Genomic DNA, 18076 nt, shown 5'->3' with positions numbered 1-18076 from the left:
ACAGGTGATTGACAGGTGATCAGTGGGTTATTACAGGGAATAACAGATGTAAATATTGCACTGGCGAATTGATAAAGGGGGGTCTGAGGGCAATCTGAGCGTGTGGGCGGGTGATTGGGTGCCCGCAAGGGGTAGATTAGGGTCTAATCTGATGGGTAACAGTGACAGGTGGTGATAGGGGGTGATTGATAGGTGATTGATGGGTAATTAGTGGGTGTTTAGAGGAGAGAATAGATGTAAACAATGGATTTGGGAGGTGATCTGATGTCGGATCTGCGGGCGATCTATTGGTGTGGGTGGGCGATCAGATTGCCCGCAAGGGGCAGGTTAGGGGCTGATTGATGGGTAGCAGAGACAGGGGGTGATTGACGGGTGATTGACGGGTGATTGACGGGTGATTGACGGGTGATTGACGGGTGATTGACGGGTGATTGACGGGTGATTGACGGGTGATTGACGGGTGATTGACGGGTGATTGACGGGTGATTGACGGGTGATTGACGGGTGATTGACAGGTGATCAGGGGGGATAGATGCATACAGTACACGGGGGGAGGGGTCTGGGGGGGGTCTGGGGAGAATCTGAGGGGTGGGGGGGTGATCAGGAGGGAGCAGTGGGCAGGGGGGGGGAGAAAAAAAAAATAGCGTTGACAGATAGTGACAGGGAGTGATTGATGGGTGATTAGGGGGGTGACTGGGTGCAAACAGTGGTCTGGGGGGTGGGCAGGGGGGGGTCTGAGGGGTGCTGTGGGCGATCAGGGGGCAGGGGGAGGGAAATCAGTGTGCTTGGGTGCAGACTAGGGTGGCTGCAGCCTGCCCTGGTGGTCCCTCGGACACTGGGACCACCAGGGCAGGAGGCAGCCAGTATAATAGGCTTTGTATACATTACAAAGCCTATTATACAATGTAAGTGCGGCGATCCGGGTGCTAGTAACCCGCCGGCGCCTCCGAACGGCCGGCGGGTTACTACGAGCGGTGGGCGGAGCCAGTCCCCGGCGGCTGATCGCGTCACGAATGACGCGATCGCCGCATAACCACTCCCGCAGCCGCCCCCGCCGATGGGCGTATTGCGGTCGTTTGGGCCCGGACTTTGCCGCCGCCCATCGGCTGGGGGCGGTCGTGAAGTGGTTAATGGGGATGTGGGAAAAAATTATTATTTTTCAGTTTTCGGCCATTATAGTTTTTAAATACAGCATGCTACTATAATTAAAACCCATGAAATGTATTAACCCATTTGTCCCGGTTATAAAACCATTTAAATTATGTCCCTATCACAATGTTTAACGACAATATTTTATTTGGAAATAAAGGTGCATTTTTTTCAGTTTTGCATCCATCCCTAATTACAAGCCCGCAGTTTATAAAGTAACAGTGTTATACCCTCTTGACATAAATATTTAAAAAGTTCAGTCCCTAAGGTAACTAACTATGTTTTTTTTTATTGTATTTTTTTTTTTTTTAATTACAAAAAAAAATAAAAATTGGGGAGTGTGGGAGGTAATGAGTTAATTTATTGTGTAAATGTAATGTTTGTATATGTAAAATGCTTTTAGGGTGTAGTTTACTATTTGGCCACAAGATGGCCACAGAGTGTTTACATGCGACCTGTAAGCGTCCGGAAGGACGCTTACAGGAAGCAGTAGGAGGCTGGGAGACTCACAATGATCTAGCTGTTTCTGAAAGAAGCAGCAGATCATTGTGGGGGCTTAGATCAACGAACGGGAATGGATTTTCCCGTTTATTGATCTCCGAGCGGGCGGCGGCGTGCACGAGCGGTGGGTGCGCGCGCACGAGCGGCGGGAGCGCGGACAGCGGCGGGAGCGCGGAAGGTACGGATTTCTCCGTCCCTGGTTTTTTTAGGGGGGAAAAAAGGGACGGAGAAATCCGTACGCGTGGGGGTAAAGTGGTTAATTGCCTTAACTTGTTTTTACTTTTTTTTTTTGTTTGTTTTTCATTTTTGTTTTTATTATCCTGTGTAAGTTTAATTAGAGATATTGACTAAACCCCATAAATTTTGACATTTCGGATAAATCAAAACAAACCAATGAACATGATATAGTGGAGACTAATTTTAGCAAACACACACACACACACACACACACACACACACACACACACACACACACACACACACACACACACACACACACACATACGGCTTTCTTCATTCGGAAATCTGAGCGAGCTTCACAGTATTGTGGTCCATATTGCCCTTCCTGTGACTCCGGTGCTCAGGCTAGGAAGGAAGAAGCATCGGAGTCACATGAAGCACAACGTGGACTGTTACCCTGAGGTTCTCGCCTCTAGATTTGGTGCTGAAGTGCGGTATATAGCATAATACAGGTTTCCAAATGAAAAACCTCAGATTTGAACAACAGTACATATATACAGTATCGCACAAAAGTGAATGGATTTCACATTTTGTAAATATTTTATAACCACTTTTAATAGGACAACACTGAACATAAAATGTAAAGTAGTCCATGTATAACTTGTATAACAGAATACATTTGCTGTCCTATAAAAATAACTCGGCACACAGCCATTGATGTCTAAACTGCTGGCAACAAAAGCTAGTCCACCCTGTGAAGAATGTCTAAATTCTGTCAAATTAGAAGTTTCCCCCTCCCTGAGGTCATGTTACAAGGTCTCAGGTGTAAATAAGGACCAAGTAAGCCAGTTGCGGACATCTCTGCTGAGAATCCAGGATGTGTTCATTGCCCCTCAATGCATCAGCAAGCTATATGCCTAGAGACCATCTGGGCCAAGGGCATTATTTTCCCCACCCTACCCATTCCATCCTGCTCCATTGTGAGCCACATTGTTGCCCCTTCTACCCTTTCCACAGTAATAGATTGTCAATCGCCTGAATGCTCGCAATGCATCTACAACACTTTAGGCCCTGAACTGTTAGCATGCCTACAGGTGACAGAAATACAAAGTGTGTATGAACCGTGAATTAGTCCACAGCTAGAACTAAACATTATGGCTGTGATTAGTGAACATAATCATTGATCTCCAGCCGGCATCGACTAGAAGAGACAGGTCTGTGTGTTCCTTATGCTAGGTACACACCATACAATTTTCTGTTAGATTTTTTCTTAGATTTACCTGCCAGATAGCTTTTTTCCATGTTGTAGGTAAATCTAACAGAAAATTGTATGGTGTGTACATAGCATTACATAGAGGTGTTTTATCTGGCATTCCACTTAAAATATTATTAGGTACTCTTAAAAACACAGATCTATCTATATTAGTATAATCTCTATTGCACAGAGTTGGAGGAGCAGACTCGGAAAGCTCTGGAATTAGAAGATGAAAGGAGAAGAGCACAGGAAGAGGCTGAAAGACTAGCACAAGACCGTCAGGCAGCTGAGGAGGCCAAGGAGGCCCTGCTGAAACAATCACAAGATCAACAGAAAACTCAGGAGCAACTGGTAAGTGCCAACCATACACAAAAAAATATTGAAAACCTTTGGATGGTGCTGGATTACAAAAAAGAAAATCACCCCAACACTTTTTTGAATTGTTGTTGAAATAATTAAAAAAAAAATGCCTGCTACTTTCATCACCCTTTAAAAAAGATCTCCCCCTGCCCCTTTTTATTTTAGTATTAATTGAATGTAGGGGTTGATGAATAAAAAAAAGTGTAAATCCCCACATGGAGTGGTTAATGATTATTGCGTGGAACATATAATTTGCAATGCGCAAATCTATCTATATTTTACATAAACTACTTTTTGACAATGACCTCCTTGCTGGCAGAATTGCAAAGCTGTCTACTTGTGCCAGTATCTGGTTGGTGCATAGTTCCCTAGCAACTTAAACGAAACACTTATTGGGCAGCACCAGTACACAAATATAATAGCTCAGAAAAATAAGCCAATAATTCACCGTGTGTGCAGAAAAGGATTCTGAACAAATGGATAAGCAACAACAAAGATGAATCCTAAGAGACCGCACCACACAAGTATAAAGTCTATATCATGAGCTTTATTTCACTAATAGTGCAAGAAATCTGATAAAAACAATTAAAACAATAAACATCAGGTGGACACAGTAATATAAGCCAAAATTTGGCTAAACAAAATATACAATGATTGCTGTAATGCAAATAATGCTCCAGCCCAACCCTTCACTCACAGCCACAATAGTTCATAGGTAGAGAACCCAAATGAGAAAAGTGCCAAGTGCTGTGTGCAAAGATCGCTATATAGCAGAACACTGCAAAGTGCAATGGTGCATAAGTGACAAAGTTGAAAAATGAGTAGCAAAAGCAATCCCACCAAAGGGATATAAAGTGCATGAAACAGAGAGTGCCAAACAGGAGGAAGATCCGTGTGGACACGGAGAACAAGGTGCCAAGATGAGACTCACCAAGATGCAGGAACTGGAGGAGGAAGGGTGGCGTCTACCTGAATGGTGCCTTCGCGATTCGCCGCTTCAAGCGGCTTCTGACGGGCATAATAAACGCTACAGCGTCCCCCGTATATAAGGGAAATGAGTCAGCGGAAGGGGCGGGTCGAACGGGTCATCGCGTACGTGGCCACGTACGGTGAAACGCAAAGGTCGCGCTCTCATGGTGCGCACCTTCCGTCCCATATCGAGTAGGGCAAAGTCGGGGGAAGCGTAGTCAGGGCAACAATTAGTAAATAATGATAATAATGAAAGGCGCGCGTGCGCATAGTACAAAGAGGAGAGTAAGAACATAGGAGAGGTAAGCCAAGGGGAAAAAAAACCCAAAAAGGGAAGTAGAGAACCTAATGTAACATGATGGTGATTGAATGCTCAATCATAAATAGAGAAAAAATAAACCCACATTATAACAAACATATATATAGAAGAAAATATACAAACATGCATAGGAACCTACGCTGGAACACATAACGATCTGTACCCAGAAAACTATTCTATTGGAACCATGTCCTATGTTCACAGAGGCAGTAATTTAGATAGACTAGCCTATCTGAAACCAGTGATTTAAAGGGGCAGAGCACTTCCAATGAAGCGTCAAAACACATAGCTCAACAGTGTGTAATAGCAACATATTATTGTATAATAACAACAACCACCAATCCATAGAGCCATTAATTCAAATGCATATTACATCAATGAAATTACGTCAAAAAGTTCCCTAGCAATCTTTATTAACAGATAATCATAGGGTGAACCTAGACTTTAAAATCTAATTTTGGAAATATTTCATTTTTTTTCCTGTCCTATTATAACCTGTTAGGCAAGAGTACCAGAAGCATCATACTGATGTAGATTTGAGCAGATTAATACTATGGATTATGAATGGTATAGCGCTCAAGTCCACAAATATGAGTTTCTAATAAAGTTCCATCCAATTCAGCATAAATCTTCGATACATAATAATCTCTCAATACGCTCACTAGATTTGAATGCTAATCGATATACATCAGCTAATGCGGTTTTGGCCTAGCCAGTGTGTTCTCTCCCAACTCATGTCTTCAATAACTCAGAAAACACAGAAAGACAAATATAGTGTGGTATATAAAACAGAGAAACCGAGAGCCCGATCTAGTGTAGTATGTATTGGATCAAGGAGGGATTATGACTAGTAAGTATTATACTCACAAACATGGGTTACCGCTCAGGCAACCACTGTATAGGCAGGTGGGGAGGTTAGACCTGTCCCCACTCAGGATTAAGATGTCGCTCTCTGAAGAAGGAAAAGAGGGTTTGTCACCCTTCCACCAAGGGTGGAAATCTTGACTAATAGGTGCACAGAGGCGCCAAAAGGATAAAAGGTGCTAAAATGTTTAAAACATTCGGGTGGGTGCGGTGGACCGGCATTTCAAAAATAGACTAGATGCTGTTACTTGAGAAAAAGACAATTTATTCACATACTCCACGAACAATATCGCAACGCGTTTCACGGGCACAATCCCGCTTTATCAGGCATTCAACAAAGGGAGTATCGCACAAATGCAGGTCCAATACACGCTTGTATTGGACCTGCATTTGTGTGATACTCCCTTTGTTGAATGCCTGATGAAGCGGGATTGTGCCCGTGAAACGCGTTGCGATATTGTTCGAGTATGTGAATAAATTGTTTTTTTCTCAAGTAACAGCATCAAGTCCATTTTTGAGTGGCCGGTCCACCGCCGCCACCCGAATGTTTTAAACATTTTAGCATCTTTTATTCTTTTGGCGCCTCTGTGCATCTAATAGTGTGGTATGTTCGCCTTAGGTGTCCACATACATGCAATGCGCTCACCAAATGCTGTGGCCAGTCACCAAAGGATCAGCAATCTCACTTTTGGCCCAGCCAGCAAATCCCTCTTTCTTAGTCGTTATTCCCCCAGGGATGTATATTCAGTCACTCATAGAAAGCAAAAACACATATACTGTATATAGTGAAGAGTGTCCAACCAGCTTCCACCTCAGGTGCCCACACACATGCAATGCGCTTACCAGATAATGTGGCTAATCTCCATAGGATCAGCTATTTCACTTTTGGCCCAGCCAGCAATCTCCCCAGTGGTTCCTTATCAGCTCCAACATATGGGGTAAACCAAACCTCTATGGTGCAGTATGTCCAAACAGGTAAAGCACCCCTTTAATATGTTAACTACTTTTTATAATAATCTTTTTTTCCTTTTGCTTCAAAGGCTGCTGAATTAGCTGAGCTGACAAGCACTATCAGTCACCTGGAACTTGCCAGAAAGAAGAAAGAGAATGAAGCTGAAGAATGGCAGGTGAAAGTGAGTATGAGAGATCTTTTACAAAAGCATTTAACTTTGTTCAGGTGTACCCTTTGTTAAAAAGCTGCACTGCACTATGAACCCCTGATGTAACAGACATTCCTGACAGCATGGAAGTGATTCGATGTTTAATAGTCCGTTACTTTATGTGAGAGCTGAATAAATAAACAGCAGTGTATGCCAGTGAAAAAAATACAAATTGAAGCTTGGATTTTAAGCCCTTGAAATCAAAATGAGATTATGCAATCCCTCAAATGTCCTATCTGGAATTAAACCAATGGTATAAAAATGTTATTCATAGGTTCACTTTTAGGGCGAGTTCAGATTAATGGCACCCAGTAGCTCATTTTGTCATGCTCAAACGCTATTCTTCCATCTCCCTCAAAAGTGATTGACATCTTTTGTCATCACTTCATGTTTAGAGCTCTAGGGTAGTACAACGTAACCGATGCATGCAACATCCAGGAAAACTCTATTGGCCATGGTGCGGCTCGACTAAACGACTGTAAATTCAGGGAGATCGACTTTTCCATTCAGCTCACTTACAATGCAGTGAATCCTTAGCGTTATGTCAGAAAATTGCTGGCAGTCATCTGTCTGAGCAGGCCCTAAAGATTTGGATGCTACATACACTATGAAACAATATGACTAAAAATTCTGTGCTGTGCCTGTTGCTGCATTGCACAGATATATATTGAATTTACTTGCTGTAGTAACTAAACTAATGTGAAAAACTGATACTGCCTCTTGATAGGTAAAATGTGTATACACACAAGGATTTCCAGAAAAATGTGATAAATGAAGATTTAACTACACAGGTTTTAACACCTGCTTTATAGTAAAGTCAGTCAGGTTAAGCCACACCCCCATCCAATTCCAACTACATATGGCTCCATCAGTATGGCATCATTTAAGTGGTTTTCAAGGAATCCGCTCCATAATCCAGTTTAATCAGTATAAGAGCTTTATTCTGTGTGTTTTTATATTTATTAAATATTGTTACAGTATTTTACATAAAGGAGCTGAAATTCTGCATAAAAATCGCTTAAAGTGGGTTGAAAGCCAGCATTTCTACTTTGCTCTAAAAGATTCCTCACAGCTTGAAAGCTACTATCCCAAAAAAAAATCTAGCAGAATATCACTGAAATGGTTAAAACACTTTCTCCTGCTATTCAACTTCAGATCCGCATCCAAACTGGAAATAACAGTATCTTTTTACTTGTTAAACACAAATGTATTAACACTGGAATGGAAACACACTCACTGAGAAACTGTCTCTGCTTCAGGCACACACAGTGTTCAGAATAGCTCATTAGAAGATTTTATTATATAATAATAAGCAGTTATAATAGAAAAAGAATAAAATGCAATGCCAGCTTTCAGGGTAAGAAAAACTACACTTTGGAAACTTGTAATTTGTAAACACACAATAATACGTGTGCACAAAAGCAAATATAACTGTATGAGTAATAAAATGTAGGAAAACACATTTCTATTAAATGTTATGTCTGAGTGTCAGACCACTTAAAATACTATATTTTACTATAAGAATGCAACGTTTGAACATTTTTATTTTTTTTTTTGTCTGCAGGCTCAGACTGTGCAGCTGGACCTGGAGAAGACCAAAGAGGAGCTGAAGATGGTGATGAGCACTCCTCATGTGCAGGAACCAATACACGCCGAGAATGAGCAGGACGATGACCTGGATGAGAATGGTGCAGAGGCTAGTGCAGATCTAAAGGCAGAAGCCATGATTAAAGATAGAAGTGAAGAAGACCGTACCACAGAAGCTGAGAAAAATGAAAGAGTGCAAAAACACCTGCAGGTAATTTTTTAATATTTTTTTTAATTTATTTTACCTTAATATTCACATAAATATGTGTGTGTATATCATACTATGCAATTTGCATGTATGAAGGTAAACTTTTTAGACCCTTTTGCTGGTCTCTGTTTTTACAAAATCACATTCCTGCGATGAAATTAATATGCAGAACATCAGCCTTTAAAATGAATGGAGGACTAAAGTAAATCAGAAGTATATATGGCAAGTGAAAATGGAGCACATTTAAAGCCAATGAACTAAAAAAAAAAGATGCTGGAGAGTGAAGGCTCTGGGTCCTATAGAGCCTTCCCACACCTCGGGATCCCCTTGTTGCTGCACCCCCCCTCCCGCCTTGGGAGGCATGCACTAACGTGACAGAAAGCTCTAAGGCATCAATTCATCACAGGCTGTACGATAAAAAAAAAAGTCGGACAAACACTGCACTCGGTATTTGGGGGGGGGGGGGGGTGCTAATTCATCAATATTTTCACAGGTGCGGTAGAAGTTTGGTAATTTACTGAAATGCTATGCTTCAATTCACAAAAACCTGTTTGGTAACTGCAGAGGAGTGTGGAGCTATCTCTGTGTTTTTACAAACTCGCAAGTTCCGTGCAGTGACAGCATTACAATATTAAGAGGCATCCCCACATCCCTTTAGAATGTACATGTTTGTTATCCTGCCACTGCTTGCTCTGAATCTGTTTATTAGTCTTTATTAACATTCTATTTAATTGCCACAGTTTAGATGAACTCAAGAGACATTACACATGCCATGCTTAGGTGATTTTCCCACTTGCTCCTCCACATCTTCAAACAGGAACCTAAAAGTTTAAACATCTAAAGGGAGACAGCGGAAACTTCTTTGGTTTGTTTCCTCTCCTCTGCTGCCTGGGGGGTAGAAAAGCTTGTTCCGCCTGAGAAGACATCACAACCTATCACAGGGACTTGCAGGAGAGAGAGGCTGTCCCTATTGGCTCTCGGCTCTTGTCAATCATGGGGATATCCACATGGAAGGCATTTGAAGCTGGTTTTCGACCAGCTGCCGGTAATTAGCGAACATGCTCCTGGACTTTACCACATGCTCTGATCTTCATGAATTGACATTTGCTGACATGTGTTGGAGAGGTTTACCGCACAAGTTGGTAATTTACCTCACTGCTTGGTAATTTCCATGCAGTAACAGCCTCAATTAATTAACATTTTACTAAATGCTCTATAAACTCAGCTGTTTTCAGCATTATCGAATGCGGCAATGCTTGATGAATTGAAGCCTATGTGTGTGATTAGCTGTGTGCTGCCACTCACTGCCATCAAGATTGACTACACCACTACTAGGTGGGCACAAAGGAATTCACAAGGAGGTAATGGGGACACAAGAGGTCACAATGGGAGAGAGGAATCACAAGGGGGAGGCAAAGGAGGACAGATAGTCACAAGACAAAAGACAAGACAAATAACATTTATATCGCGCTTTTCTCCTGGTGGACTCAAAGCGCCAGAGCTGCAGCCACTAGGGCGCGCTCTATAGGCAGTAGCAGTGTTAGGGAGACTTGCCTAAGGTCTCCTACTGAAGAGGTGCTGGCTTACTGAACAGGCAGAGCCGAGATTCGAACCCTGGTCTCCTGTGTCAGAGGTAGAGCCCTTAACCATTACACCATCCAGCCACAGTCACAAGAGGGGCAAATGAGGACATAGGGACAGAAGAGGTCACTAAAAGGGCAAAGGAGGACAGGGGTGGTTGAGGAGGACACAATATGTACGAACCAGGCACAAGGAGGACAAAAGAGGCACGGTGGCATAGTGGTTAACGCTCTCGCCTTGTTGCGCTGGGTCCCCAGTTTGAATCCCAGCCAGGTCAACTTCTGCAAGGAGTTTGTATGTTTTCCCCGTGTCTGCGTGGGTTTTCCTTGGGCACTCCCGTTTTCTCCCACATCCCAAAAATATACAGATAAGGTAATTGGCTTCCCCCTTAGTTGGCCCTAAACTATGATACATGCACTACACCAGTGATGGCTAACCTTGGCACTCCAGCTGTGGTAGAACTACAAGTCCCATGAGGCATTGCAATACTCTGACAGTTCTAAGCATAACTCAGGGAGGCAGAGGCCTGATGGGATTTGTAGTTTTACCACAGCTGGAGTGCCAAGGTTAGCCATCACTGCACTACACAATACATACATAGACATGGGACTATGGCAGGGACTAGATTGTGAGACCCTCCGAGGAATAGTTAGTGACAAGTCAATATACTCTGTACAGCACTGAAAAATATGTAGGCACTATATAAATACTTAAATAAAATAATTGGGGGGGGGGGGGGGGGAGAGGAGAAGCTCCAGCACCATGGAAGCACCAGGTTCAGTATATTTTTTCCCCCTGGTTTTCATCTTCCAAACTTAGCTATTATGGTCCGAAAGATATGGTAACGTCCTTTCTGGTTTGAGAATAAAGCCGTAATTTGTATAGAAGTGTTTAGGTTTGTCTTAGCCCACGTTACTTCCATTTTAATGTACCTGTTAATGTGAAAAATAACTTATTCATGCTGATAATGAAATAACTGAAGTGAGTAGAATATGGAGGCTTCGATACATATTTAGTTTTAAATTATACCAATTGCCTTGCTTTCCTGCTGATCTATTTGGCTGCAGTAGTGTCTGAATAACACCAGAAACAAGCATGCAGCTAATCTAGTCAGATCTGACAATACTGTCAGAAACATCTGATCTGCTGCATACATTTTCAGGGTCTGTGGTTAAATGTATTAGAGGCAGAGGGTCAACAGGATAGCCAGGCAACTAGTATTGCTTAAAAGGAAGTAAATATGGCAGCCTCCATATACCTCTCACTACAGTTGTCCTTTAAAGCCTATCTCCAGATACAGATCTAAAAACACCATCTAATAACTTTGTAATCAGAGTGTTGAAATGTTACCAGTTTAATGTAAAAAGAGGTTTCCGCAGTTAAAACCCTGTCTTTTTAACTTGTTGATCACAACCAAAAGCAAGAGATTTGGGTATGTTTAAAGCTTTTGTGGGTATGGCTGCTCCTGGGCCCATATGCAATAACCTTTTTCTCCAAGGTGATATTTTGAGATTTGTCTTTAAAATGCTTTTATTTTAACCACCAGCAGGCAAGAAAATACAGACAATGGTTTTCATGGCACTTTTCCTCCTATGTTTCGGTACTTTTTCAATTACAAAGTGCTAAAAATTTGATCTGAAAAGAGGATGAAAATTATCACCTAGGTGAAAACTCAGTGAATTGCATATGGACCCAGGGCCCATATGCAATTCACGTTTTCTCCTTTCACCTGAGTTTTCTCCTAGGTGAAATTTTCAAACTTGACAATAAAATGCCTTTTAAACCAGCAAGCAAACAAATACTTGACATAATTTTGACTGCAATGGAAAAAGTACCAAGAAGTACTTAACCACTTGCCGACCGCACACTCATAACGTGCGTCGGCAAAGTGGCAGCTGCAGGACCAGCGACGCAGTACTGCGTCGCCAGCTGCAGCCTAATTAATCAGGAAGCAGCCGCTCGTACGAGCGGCTGCTTCCTGTCAAATCACGGCAGGGGGCTCCGTGAATAGCCTGCGGGCCGCCGATGGCGGCTCGCAGGCTAGATGTAAACACAAGCGGAAATAATCCGCTTTGTTTACATTTGTACGGCGCTGCTGCGCAGCAGCGCCATAAGGCAGATCGGCGATCCCCGGCCAATCAGCGGCCGGGGATCGCCGCCATGTGACAGGGGACGTCCTGTCACTGGCTGCACAGGATGGATAGCGTCCTGTGCAGCCCGGATCTCAGGGGGGGGAGCAGGTAGGAGAGGGAGGGGGGAATTTCGCCGCGGAGGGGGGCTTTGAGGTGCCCCCCCCGCCACCCACAGCAGGCAGGAGAGATCAGACCCCCCCAGCACATCATCCCCATAGGGGGGAAAAAAGGGGGGCAATCTGATCTCCCTGCCTGCACCCTGATCTGTGCTGGGGGCTGCAGAGCCCACCCAGCACAGATCAATCAAACCAGCGCTGGTCCTTAAGGGGGGGTAAAGGGTGGGTCCTCAAGTGGTTAAAGTATTGTCGAAATTATTTCAAGTATTTGCTTGCTGGTTTAAAAGGCATTTTATTGTCAAGTTTGAAAATGTCACCTAGGAGAAAACTCAGGTGAAAAGGTGAATTGCATATGGCCTCTGGTGTCTGTCAGTATTGCATTATTTCCCAGTTAAAGGACAACTGGAGAGAGAGGGATATGGAGGCTGCCATATTTATTTCCCTTTGAGCAATACCAGTTGCCTGGCTATCCTGCTGATCCTCTGCCTCTAATACTTTCAGCCATAACCCCTGAACAAGCATGCAGCAGATCAGGTTTTTCTGACAATTTTGACAGATATGACAAGATTAGCTGCATGCTTGTTTCTGGTTTGATTCTGCAGGCAGATAGCTCAGCAGGGCTGCCAGGCAACTGGTATTGCTTAAAAGGAAATAAATATGGCAGCCTCCATATACCTCTCACTACAGTTCTCCTTTAATGTTCCAGCCTAAAAAATGGTGATTCAGCTGCTGGACAGTGTTTGGGCTCCTTACCACATATTTTACAGTTGATTTATTTGTCACCATTATTATTGTTACTTGAAAAAAGGCTAGTAGGGATAGTAAGCAGGGGTCTAGTCCTAGGAAAAGTGAGTGGACTCACTCCGAAAACCTTTGCGGCGTGCCAAAAATTGGGCGTGGTCAAGCATAACGTGAGCGTGGTAATGGGTGGAGCCAAATATACATGACTTTAGCAGTGATGTAAAAGGTCTGTCAGGAAGTTTGAGCTCTGCCATAGTGTATCCCCCAAAAATAGATGTAATCTGACAGCATTTCACCAAAAAGACACGTAATCTGGTAGAAGTTCCTCCAAAATACAGATAATATGGCAGTGGTTCCCCCAAAATAGACAATGTGGCAGTACACATAATCTGGAAGCAGTTCCCCAACATACACAAAACCTGACAGCGGATCACCCAAAATACACGCAACACCCAAAATACATGTAATCTGGCAGCAGTGGTCCCCCAAACATACACAATCTGGCAGCAGATCCCCAAAATACGCGAAATCTGGCAGCAGCCGTTCCCCTAACATACACATAATCTGGCAGCGGTTCCCCAAAATACACTTAATCTGTTAACAGCGGTTCCCCCAAAATACAGATAATCTGACAGCAGTTCCCCCAAAATAGGTACCCCCAGCATAGGTAGCCAGGTCTACAGGTGTCCCCAGTATAAGAAGCCATGAGGATAGTTGTCCCCAGAATAGGTAGCCAGGTGTACAGATGTCCACAGAATAGGTGGCTAGGTGTATATGTTCCATAAGTAGCCAGGTGTGTAGTAGTCCCCAGTATATGTAGCCAGGGGGTATATGTGCCCAGTATATATAGTCAGGGGTATATGTGCCCAGTATATATAGTCAGGGGTATATGTGCCCAGTATATATAGCCAGGGGGATATGTGCCCAGTATATGTAGCCAGTGGTATATGTGCCCAGTATATGTAGTCAGGGGTATATGTGCCCAGTATATGTAGCCAGGGGTATATGTGCCCAGTATATGTAGCCAGGGGTATATGTGCCCAGTATATGTAGCCAGGGGTATATGTGCCCAGTATATGTAGCCAGGGGGATATGTGCCCAGTATATGTAATCAGGGGTATATGTGCCCAGTATATATAGCCGGGGTATATGTGCCCAGTATATATAGCCAGGGGGATATGTGCCCAGTATATGTAGCCAGGGGTATATGTGCCCAGTATATGTAGCCAGGGGTATATGTGCCCAGTATATGTAGCCAGGGTTATATGTGCCCAGTATATGTAGCCAGGGGTATACGTGCCCAGTATATGTAGCCAGGGGTATACGTGCCCAGTATATGTAGTCAAGGGTACATGTGCCCAGTATATGTAGCCAGGGGTATATGTGCCCAGTATATTTAGGCAGGGGTATATGTCCCCAGGTAGCCAGGTGTCCCCCCCCCCCCCCCAGCAGGAGGGGAGCAGCGCAGAGAAGGAAAGCTATGGGGACAGTGGGGAAGGGCGGATGTCTCCTCTCCCAGCCCCCCCCCCCCCCCCCTGCCTCACCTAGGGGCTCTCCTTCCTGGCTCTCCCCTCCGGTATTTTTAAAGTTCGGTCGGCGGCTAAAGTGGGCGGAGACTTACCGCCGTGCTTCCAGCCGCAACTCGCAGGGGACGCTCTGCTCTGTGCGCTGCTAGTCTGGTCTACTCAAGACCAGACTAGTTCTAGCCGCGCATAGAGCAGAGCGTCCCCTGCGAGTTGCGGCTGGAAGCACGGCGGTAAGTCTCCGCCCACTTTAGCCGCCGGCCGAACTTTAAAAATACCGGAGGGGAGAGCCAGAAAGGAGAGCCCCTAGGTGAGGGAAGGGGGGGGGGGACATCCGCCCTTCCCCACTGTCCCCATAGCTCTCCTTCTCTGCGCTGCTCCCCTCCACACAAGCCAGGGTGGACGGCGTCCACGCTGAGGAAATAGTAAGTGGACGCCGTCCACCCGCTTTCACGCAGGACTCGACCTCTGATAGTAAGGGTTAATAATTAGTTTAAAAAAATTCACACTGCTGTTTACACAGACATGACAGCCCGAGTCTGACGGCTCTTACCGATGGGTTATGGGAGGCACAGCAGAGGACAGCCTATGCACCTAGCAGAATAGCTGGAGTCTCTTTACTTTAGCACAGTGCACAACCATTCATTAATGTATACTGCAAGGAAGCATCACGTAAATAAATTCATTATCTATCCATCAGCTTTGATCTTGATATTTATTTAGATATTATTTAAACATTTGGTCTGGAGGTGGGCCAGGTTCTCCTTCCATTGACCTGCATCTCAGCTGACTCCTTGGTAAGCACCTAGCTCTTTTTACATGCACGCTATAGCACTTTGTGCTAGCAATTTTGTAGTATTATGCAATGCGATTGGCGCATCACATCCAAGCACTAGCTGACTTTTTGCCAATCAGTTTTTCTTTGACCATCCCTACAGGATTATTTGGTTTCACACCTTTTACATATTTTGTATAATTGTGATATATATATTTTATTTTTTTAACCTTTTTTTTTTTTTTTGTATTTATTTTTTTTCTATATTGCTCTAAGAGTTATATACACCAAGTATTTTTGATATATTTTGTTCATCACATCATTGCATTACCAATCCATCAGCTTTGATCTTGATATATATTTAGACATTATGTATACATACATTTGATATGGAGGTGCATTGATTATGGTCGTTGTGTACTGGGGAATTTTTAACAAGTTTTTAATTGTTTTTAAATGTATCAGTATTCAATAAAGTTTACTTCATTGTTTCATGACATATAGGAGTAGTAGTTCTTCCAATTAATGGCGCTTTCTATAGTTTAGGTAAAATCAATCTAAACTGATTTGCAGCTGCTATTTTATTTTTCTGTATATTTTTAAATTACAGTTTAATGTGTATTGTGTCCCATTTTTCTTGTTTACCTAGCTTCTTACCTCAGAACTAGCGAATGCCCGCGATGATACCAAGAAGACTGCAAATGACCTACTGCATGCTGAAAATGTGCGTGCTGGAAGGGACAAGTACAAGACGCTCCGCCAGATCCGCCAGGGCAACACCAAGCAACGTATAGATGAATTTGAATCCATGTAAAGCCTGTATACCCTTGTACATTTCACATGTTGGTCTCTTTTCTTTTCATGGCTCAGCTGAATCTGCTGTACCACTTTGAGTCAGGGTTTGATGCAGTACAATCATAGATCTGTAGCCTGTCCAAATTTCCTTTAAAGACCATGCCAACCTATTTAAGTTTCCTGGTCCAAGGATATATAAAAAAAAGGCAGCTGCAGAGATTGCTTGATGTATCTCCAGCAGTTTCAAAGATTAAAGTATTACTGCCCTCAAATGCCTTTTGCTAATATTTTCTACAAAAATAACGATGCAGATTTCTGTGCCTAATGTGTGTTCAGTTTATAATGACAGAGTTTAAAATAAAAAAAATGCTTTTGTTTGTTTGCACTGGAGAAATGGAACTATACAGGCTCGGCACACTAGGTGACTTATTTGCGTACATCCACATTGGTCTTTTACCTTCATATGCATTTGGAAATGGTTAAAACCTGTTTTCTTACTTGCAAAGTGAATAGGGAAGCAATAATATATAAGTTTTTTATATTCGTTTATACATATATATTTTTTGTAAGCATTCCATTGAGAGAGGAAAAAAAAAGTTATGTTTACGCATGAAAAATGTAGGCTTTATTTCTGAATACCAAGTGTGCCTAAAACTGCACAGTGACGTTCATGCAGTATGTGTTGTGCCAACGTCTGCCACAAGATAAAAAGTAAAAACCCTCTTGCTCACCTTGTTTTTAAATTCAATAGATTTTAATCAGAAAATCTAAAATCTCCTTTGCTGCTGGATAGCATCTATGTGAAACTACGTCTTGCCTCCGTGGTCATAGCTCTAGGCTGCCATCCCCTTTCCTTTGTCTGATGCTATACAAGTATTTTTTTTCTAGCTATGCACAGATTAGTAAATATTGAAAAAAAAAAAGGCAAGCTGCCTTCTGGATGATGGAAAAAAAAACTATACTGTATTATAAAAATACACAGAACATATTTTGAAACAAAAGTAATGCTCAAAGAGCTTTCAGTATTAGTCATATTTCTAGTGTTTTTATTTGACAGGTATTTACTCATTAACCTTATCATTCCAGGTTTTATTGGGATTTTTCCCAGACAAAAGTGTTAATATTTGTTTCTAAACTATAGTCTCTTGCTGTAAATTGTATTGATGAGATTTATAATGGCACAAAAGGACACTTTTTAGTTTCTTTATAACTAAACAAGTGCTGATTCCTTGTCTAATATGTGTTTATTATTATTTAGGTTTTCTTTTTTGTTGTGATCTGAACGTGTTCTATTCTTCCAGTGCCAATAAAGATCATTTGAATCTAGTGTGCTTAAAGAATTGTTTGTTTTATGATGGCATGAAAACACCCAAAAATGTTATGAAATACAAACACACAATGCTCAGTGTTTGAGTACCCTGTTATAATCTCAAGGAAGACAGATAAGACAGTCGAAAGGGCTGGTTAGCACTCTAGCTTTTCCAAAGCAATTCAAATCTTGATTCTTAAATACATGTGTAAAAACACTGCAAGGTTGACAATTTTTTCGGGACCACGGCGGGTCCCCTTCATCAAAACAGTGCAGACATAACCACTAACTGGTTGTTCACCCAAAAATATATACACCTAGTGAACACAGTACCGACCATAGACAAGGAAAACTACCTCCCATCATTCTGCATGTAACAAATCCCATATGTTCAATAGTAGCAATCACAGTCTCGCAGAGAATGTCATAATACCCAACTAGGCATAGGCTGCTATTGCAGTCAAACATACTAAGCAGATCGCTGTATAAGATTGCCAACTTGCTTTAATAACTTTGTGCAAATCCTGTCACTCAGAGATCACTTCAAACTGA

At 42.7% G+C, this 18076-nt stretch overlaps 1 protein-coding gene across 2 annotated transcripts in view; it reads left to right on the top strand.

Moving 5' to 3' along the window:
- The window catches only part of MSN (moesin), a 211265-nt gene extending 193724 nt beyond the window's left edge, over positions 1 to 17541 (top strand). For both annotated transcript variants that reach the window (XM_068247677.1, XM_068247678.1), the window contains exons 10-13: positions 3276 to 3436; positions 6638 to 6730; positions 8322 to 8555; positions 16070 to 17541. In XM_068247677.1, coding sequence (XP_068103778.1) covers positions 3276 to 3436; positions 6638 to 6730; positions 8322 to 8555; positions 16070 to 16234 — 653 coding nt within the window. In that variant the 3' untranslated portion in view covers positions 16235 to 17541. The remainder of the gene's footprint in view (positions 1 to 3275; positions 3437 to 6637; positions 6731 to 8321; positions 8556 to 16069) is intronic.
- Positions 17542 to 18076: the final 535 nt, after the last annotated feature.

Source organism: Hyperolius riggenbachi, chromosome 8 (assembly GCF_040937935.1).
Source record: "Hyperolius riggenbachi isolate aHypRig1 chromosome 8, aHypRig1.pri, whole genome shotgun sequence".
Classification (NCBI taxonomy): domain Eukaryota; kingdom Metazoa; phylum Chordata; class Amphibia; order Anura; family Hyperoliidae; genus Hyperolius; species Hyperolius riggenbachi.
Note: the sequence above shows the minus strand (reverse complement) of the source record. Positions and strands in the feature narration are given on the sequence as shown.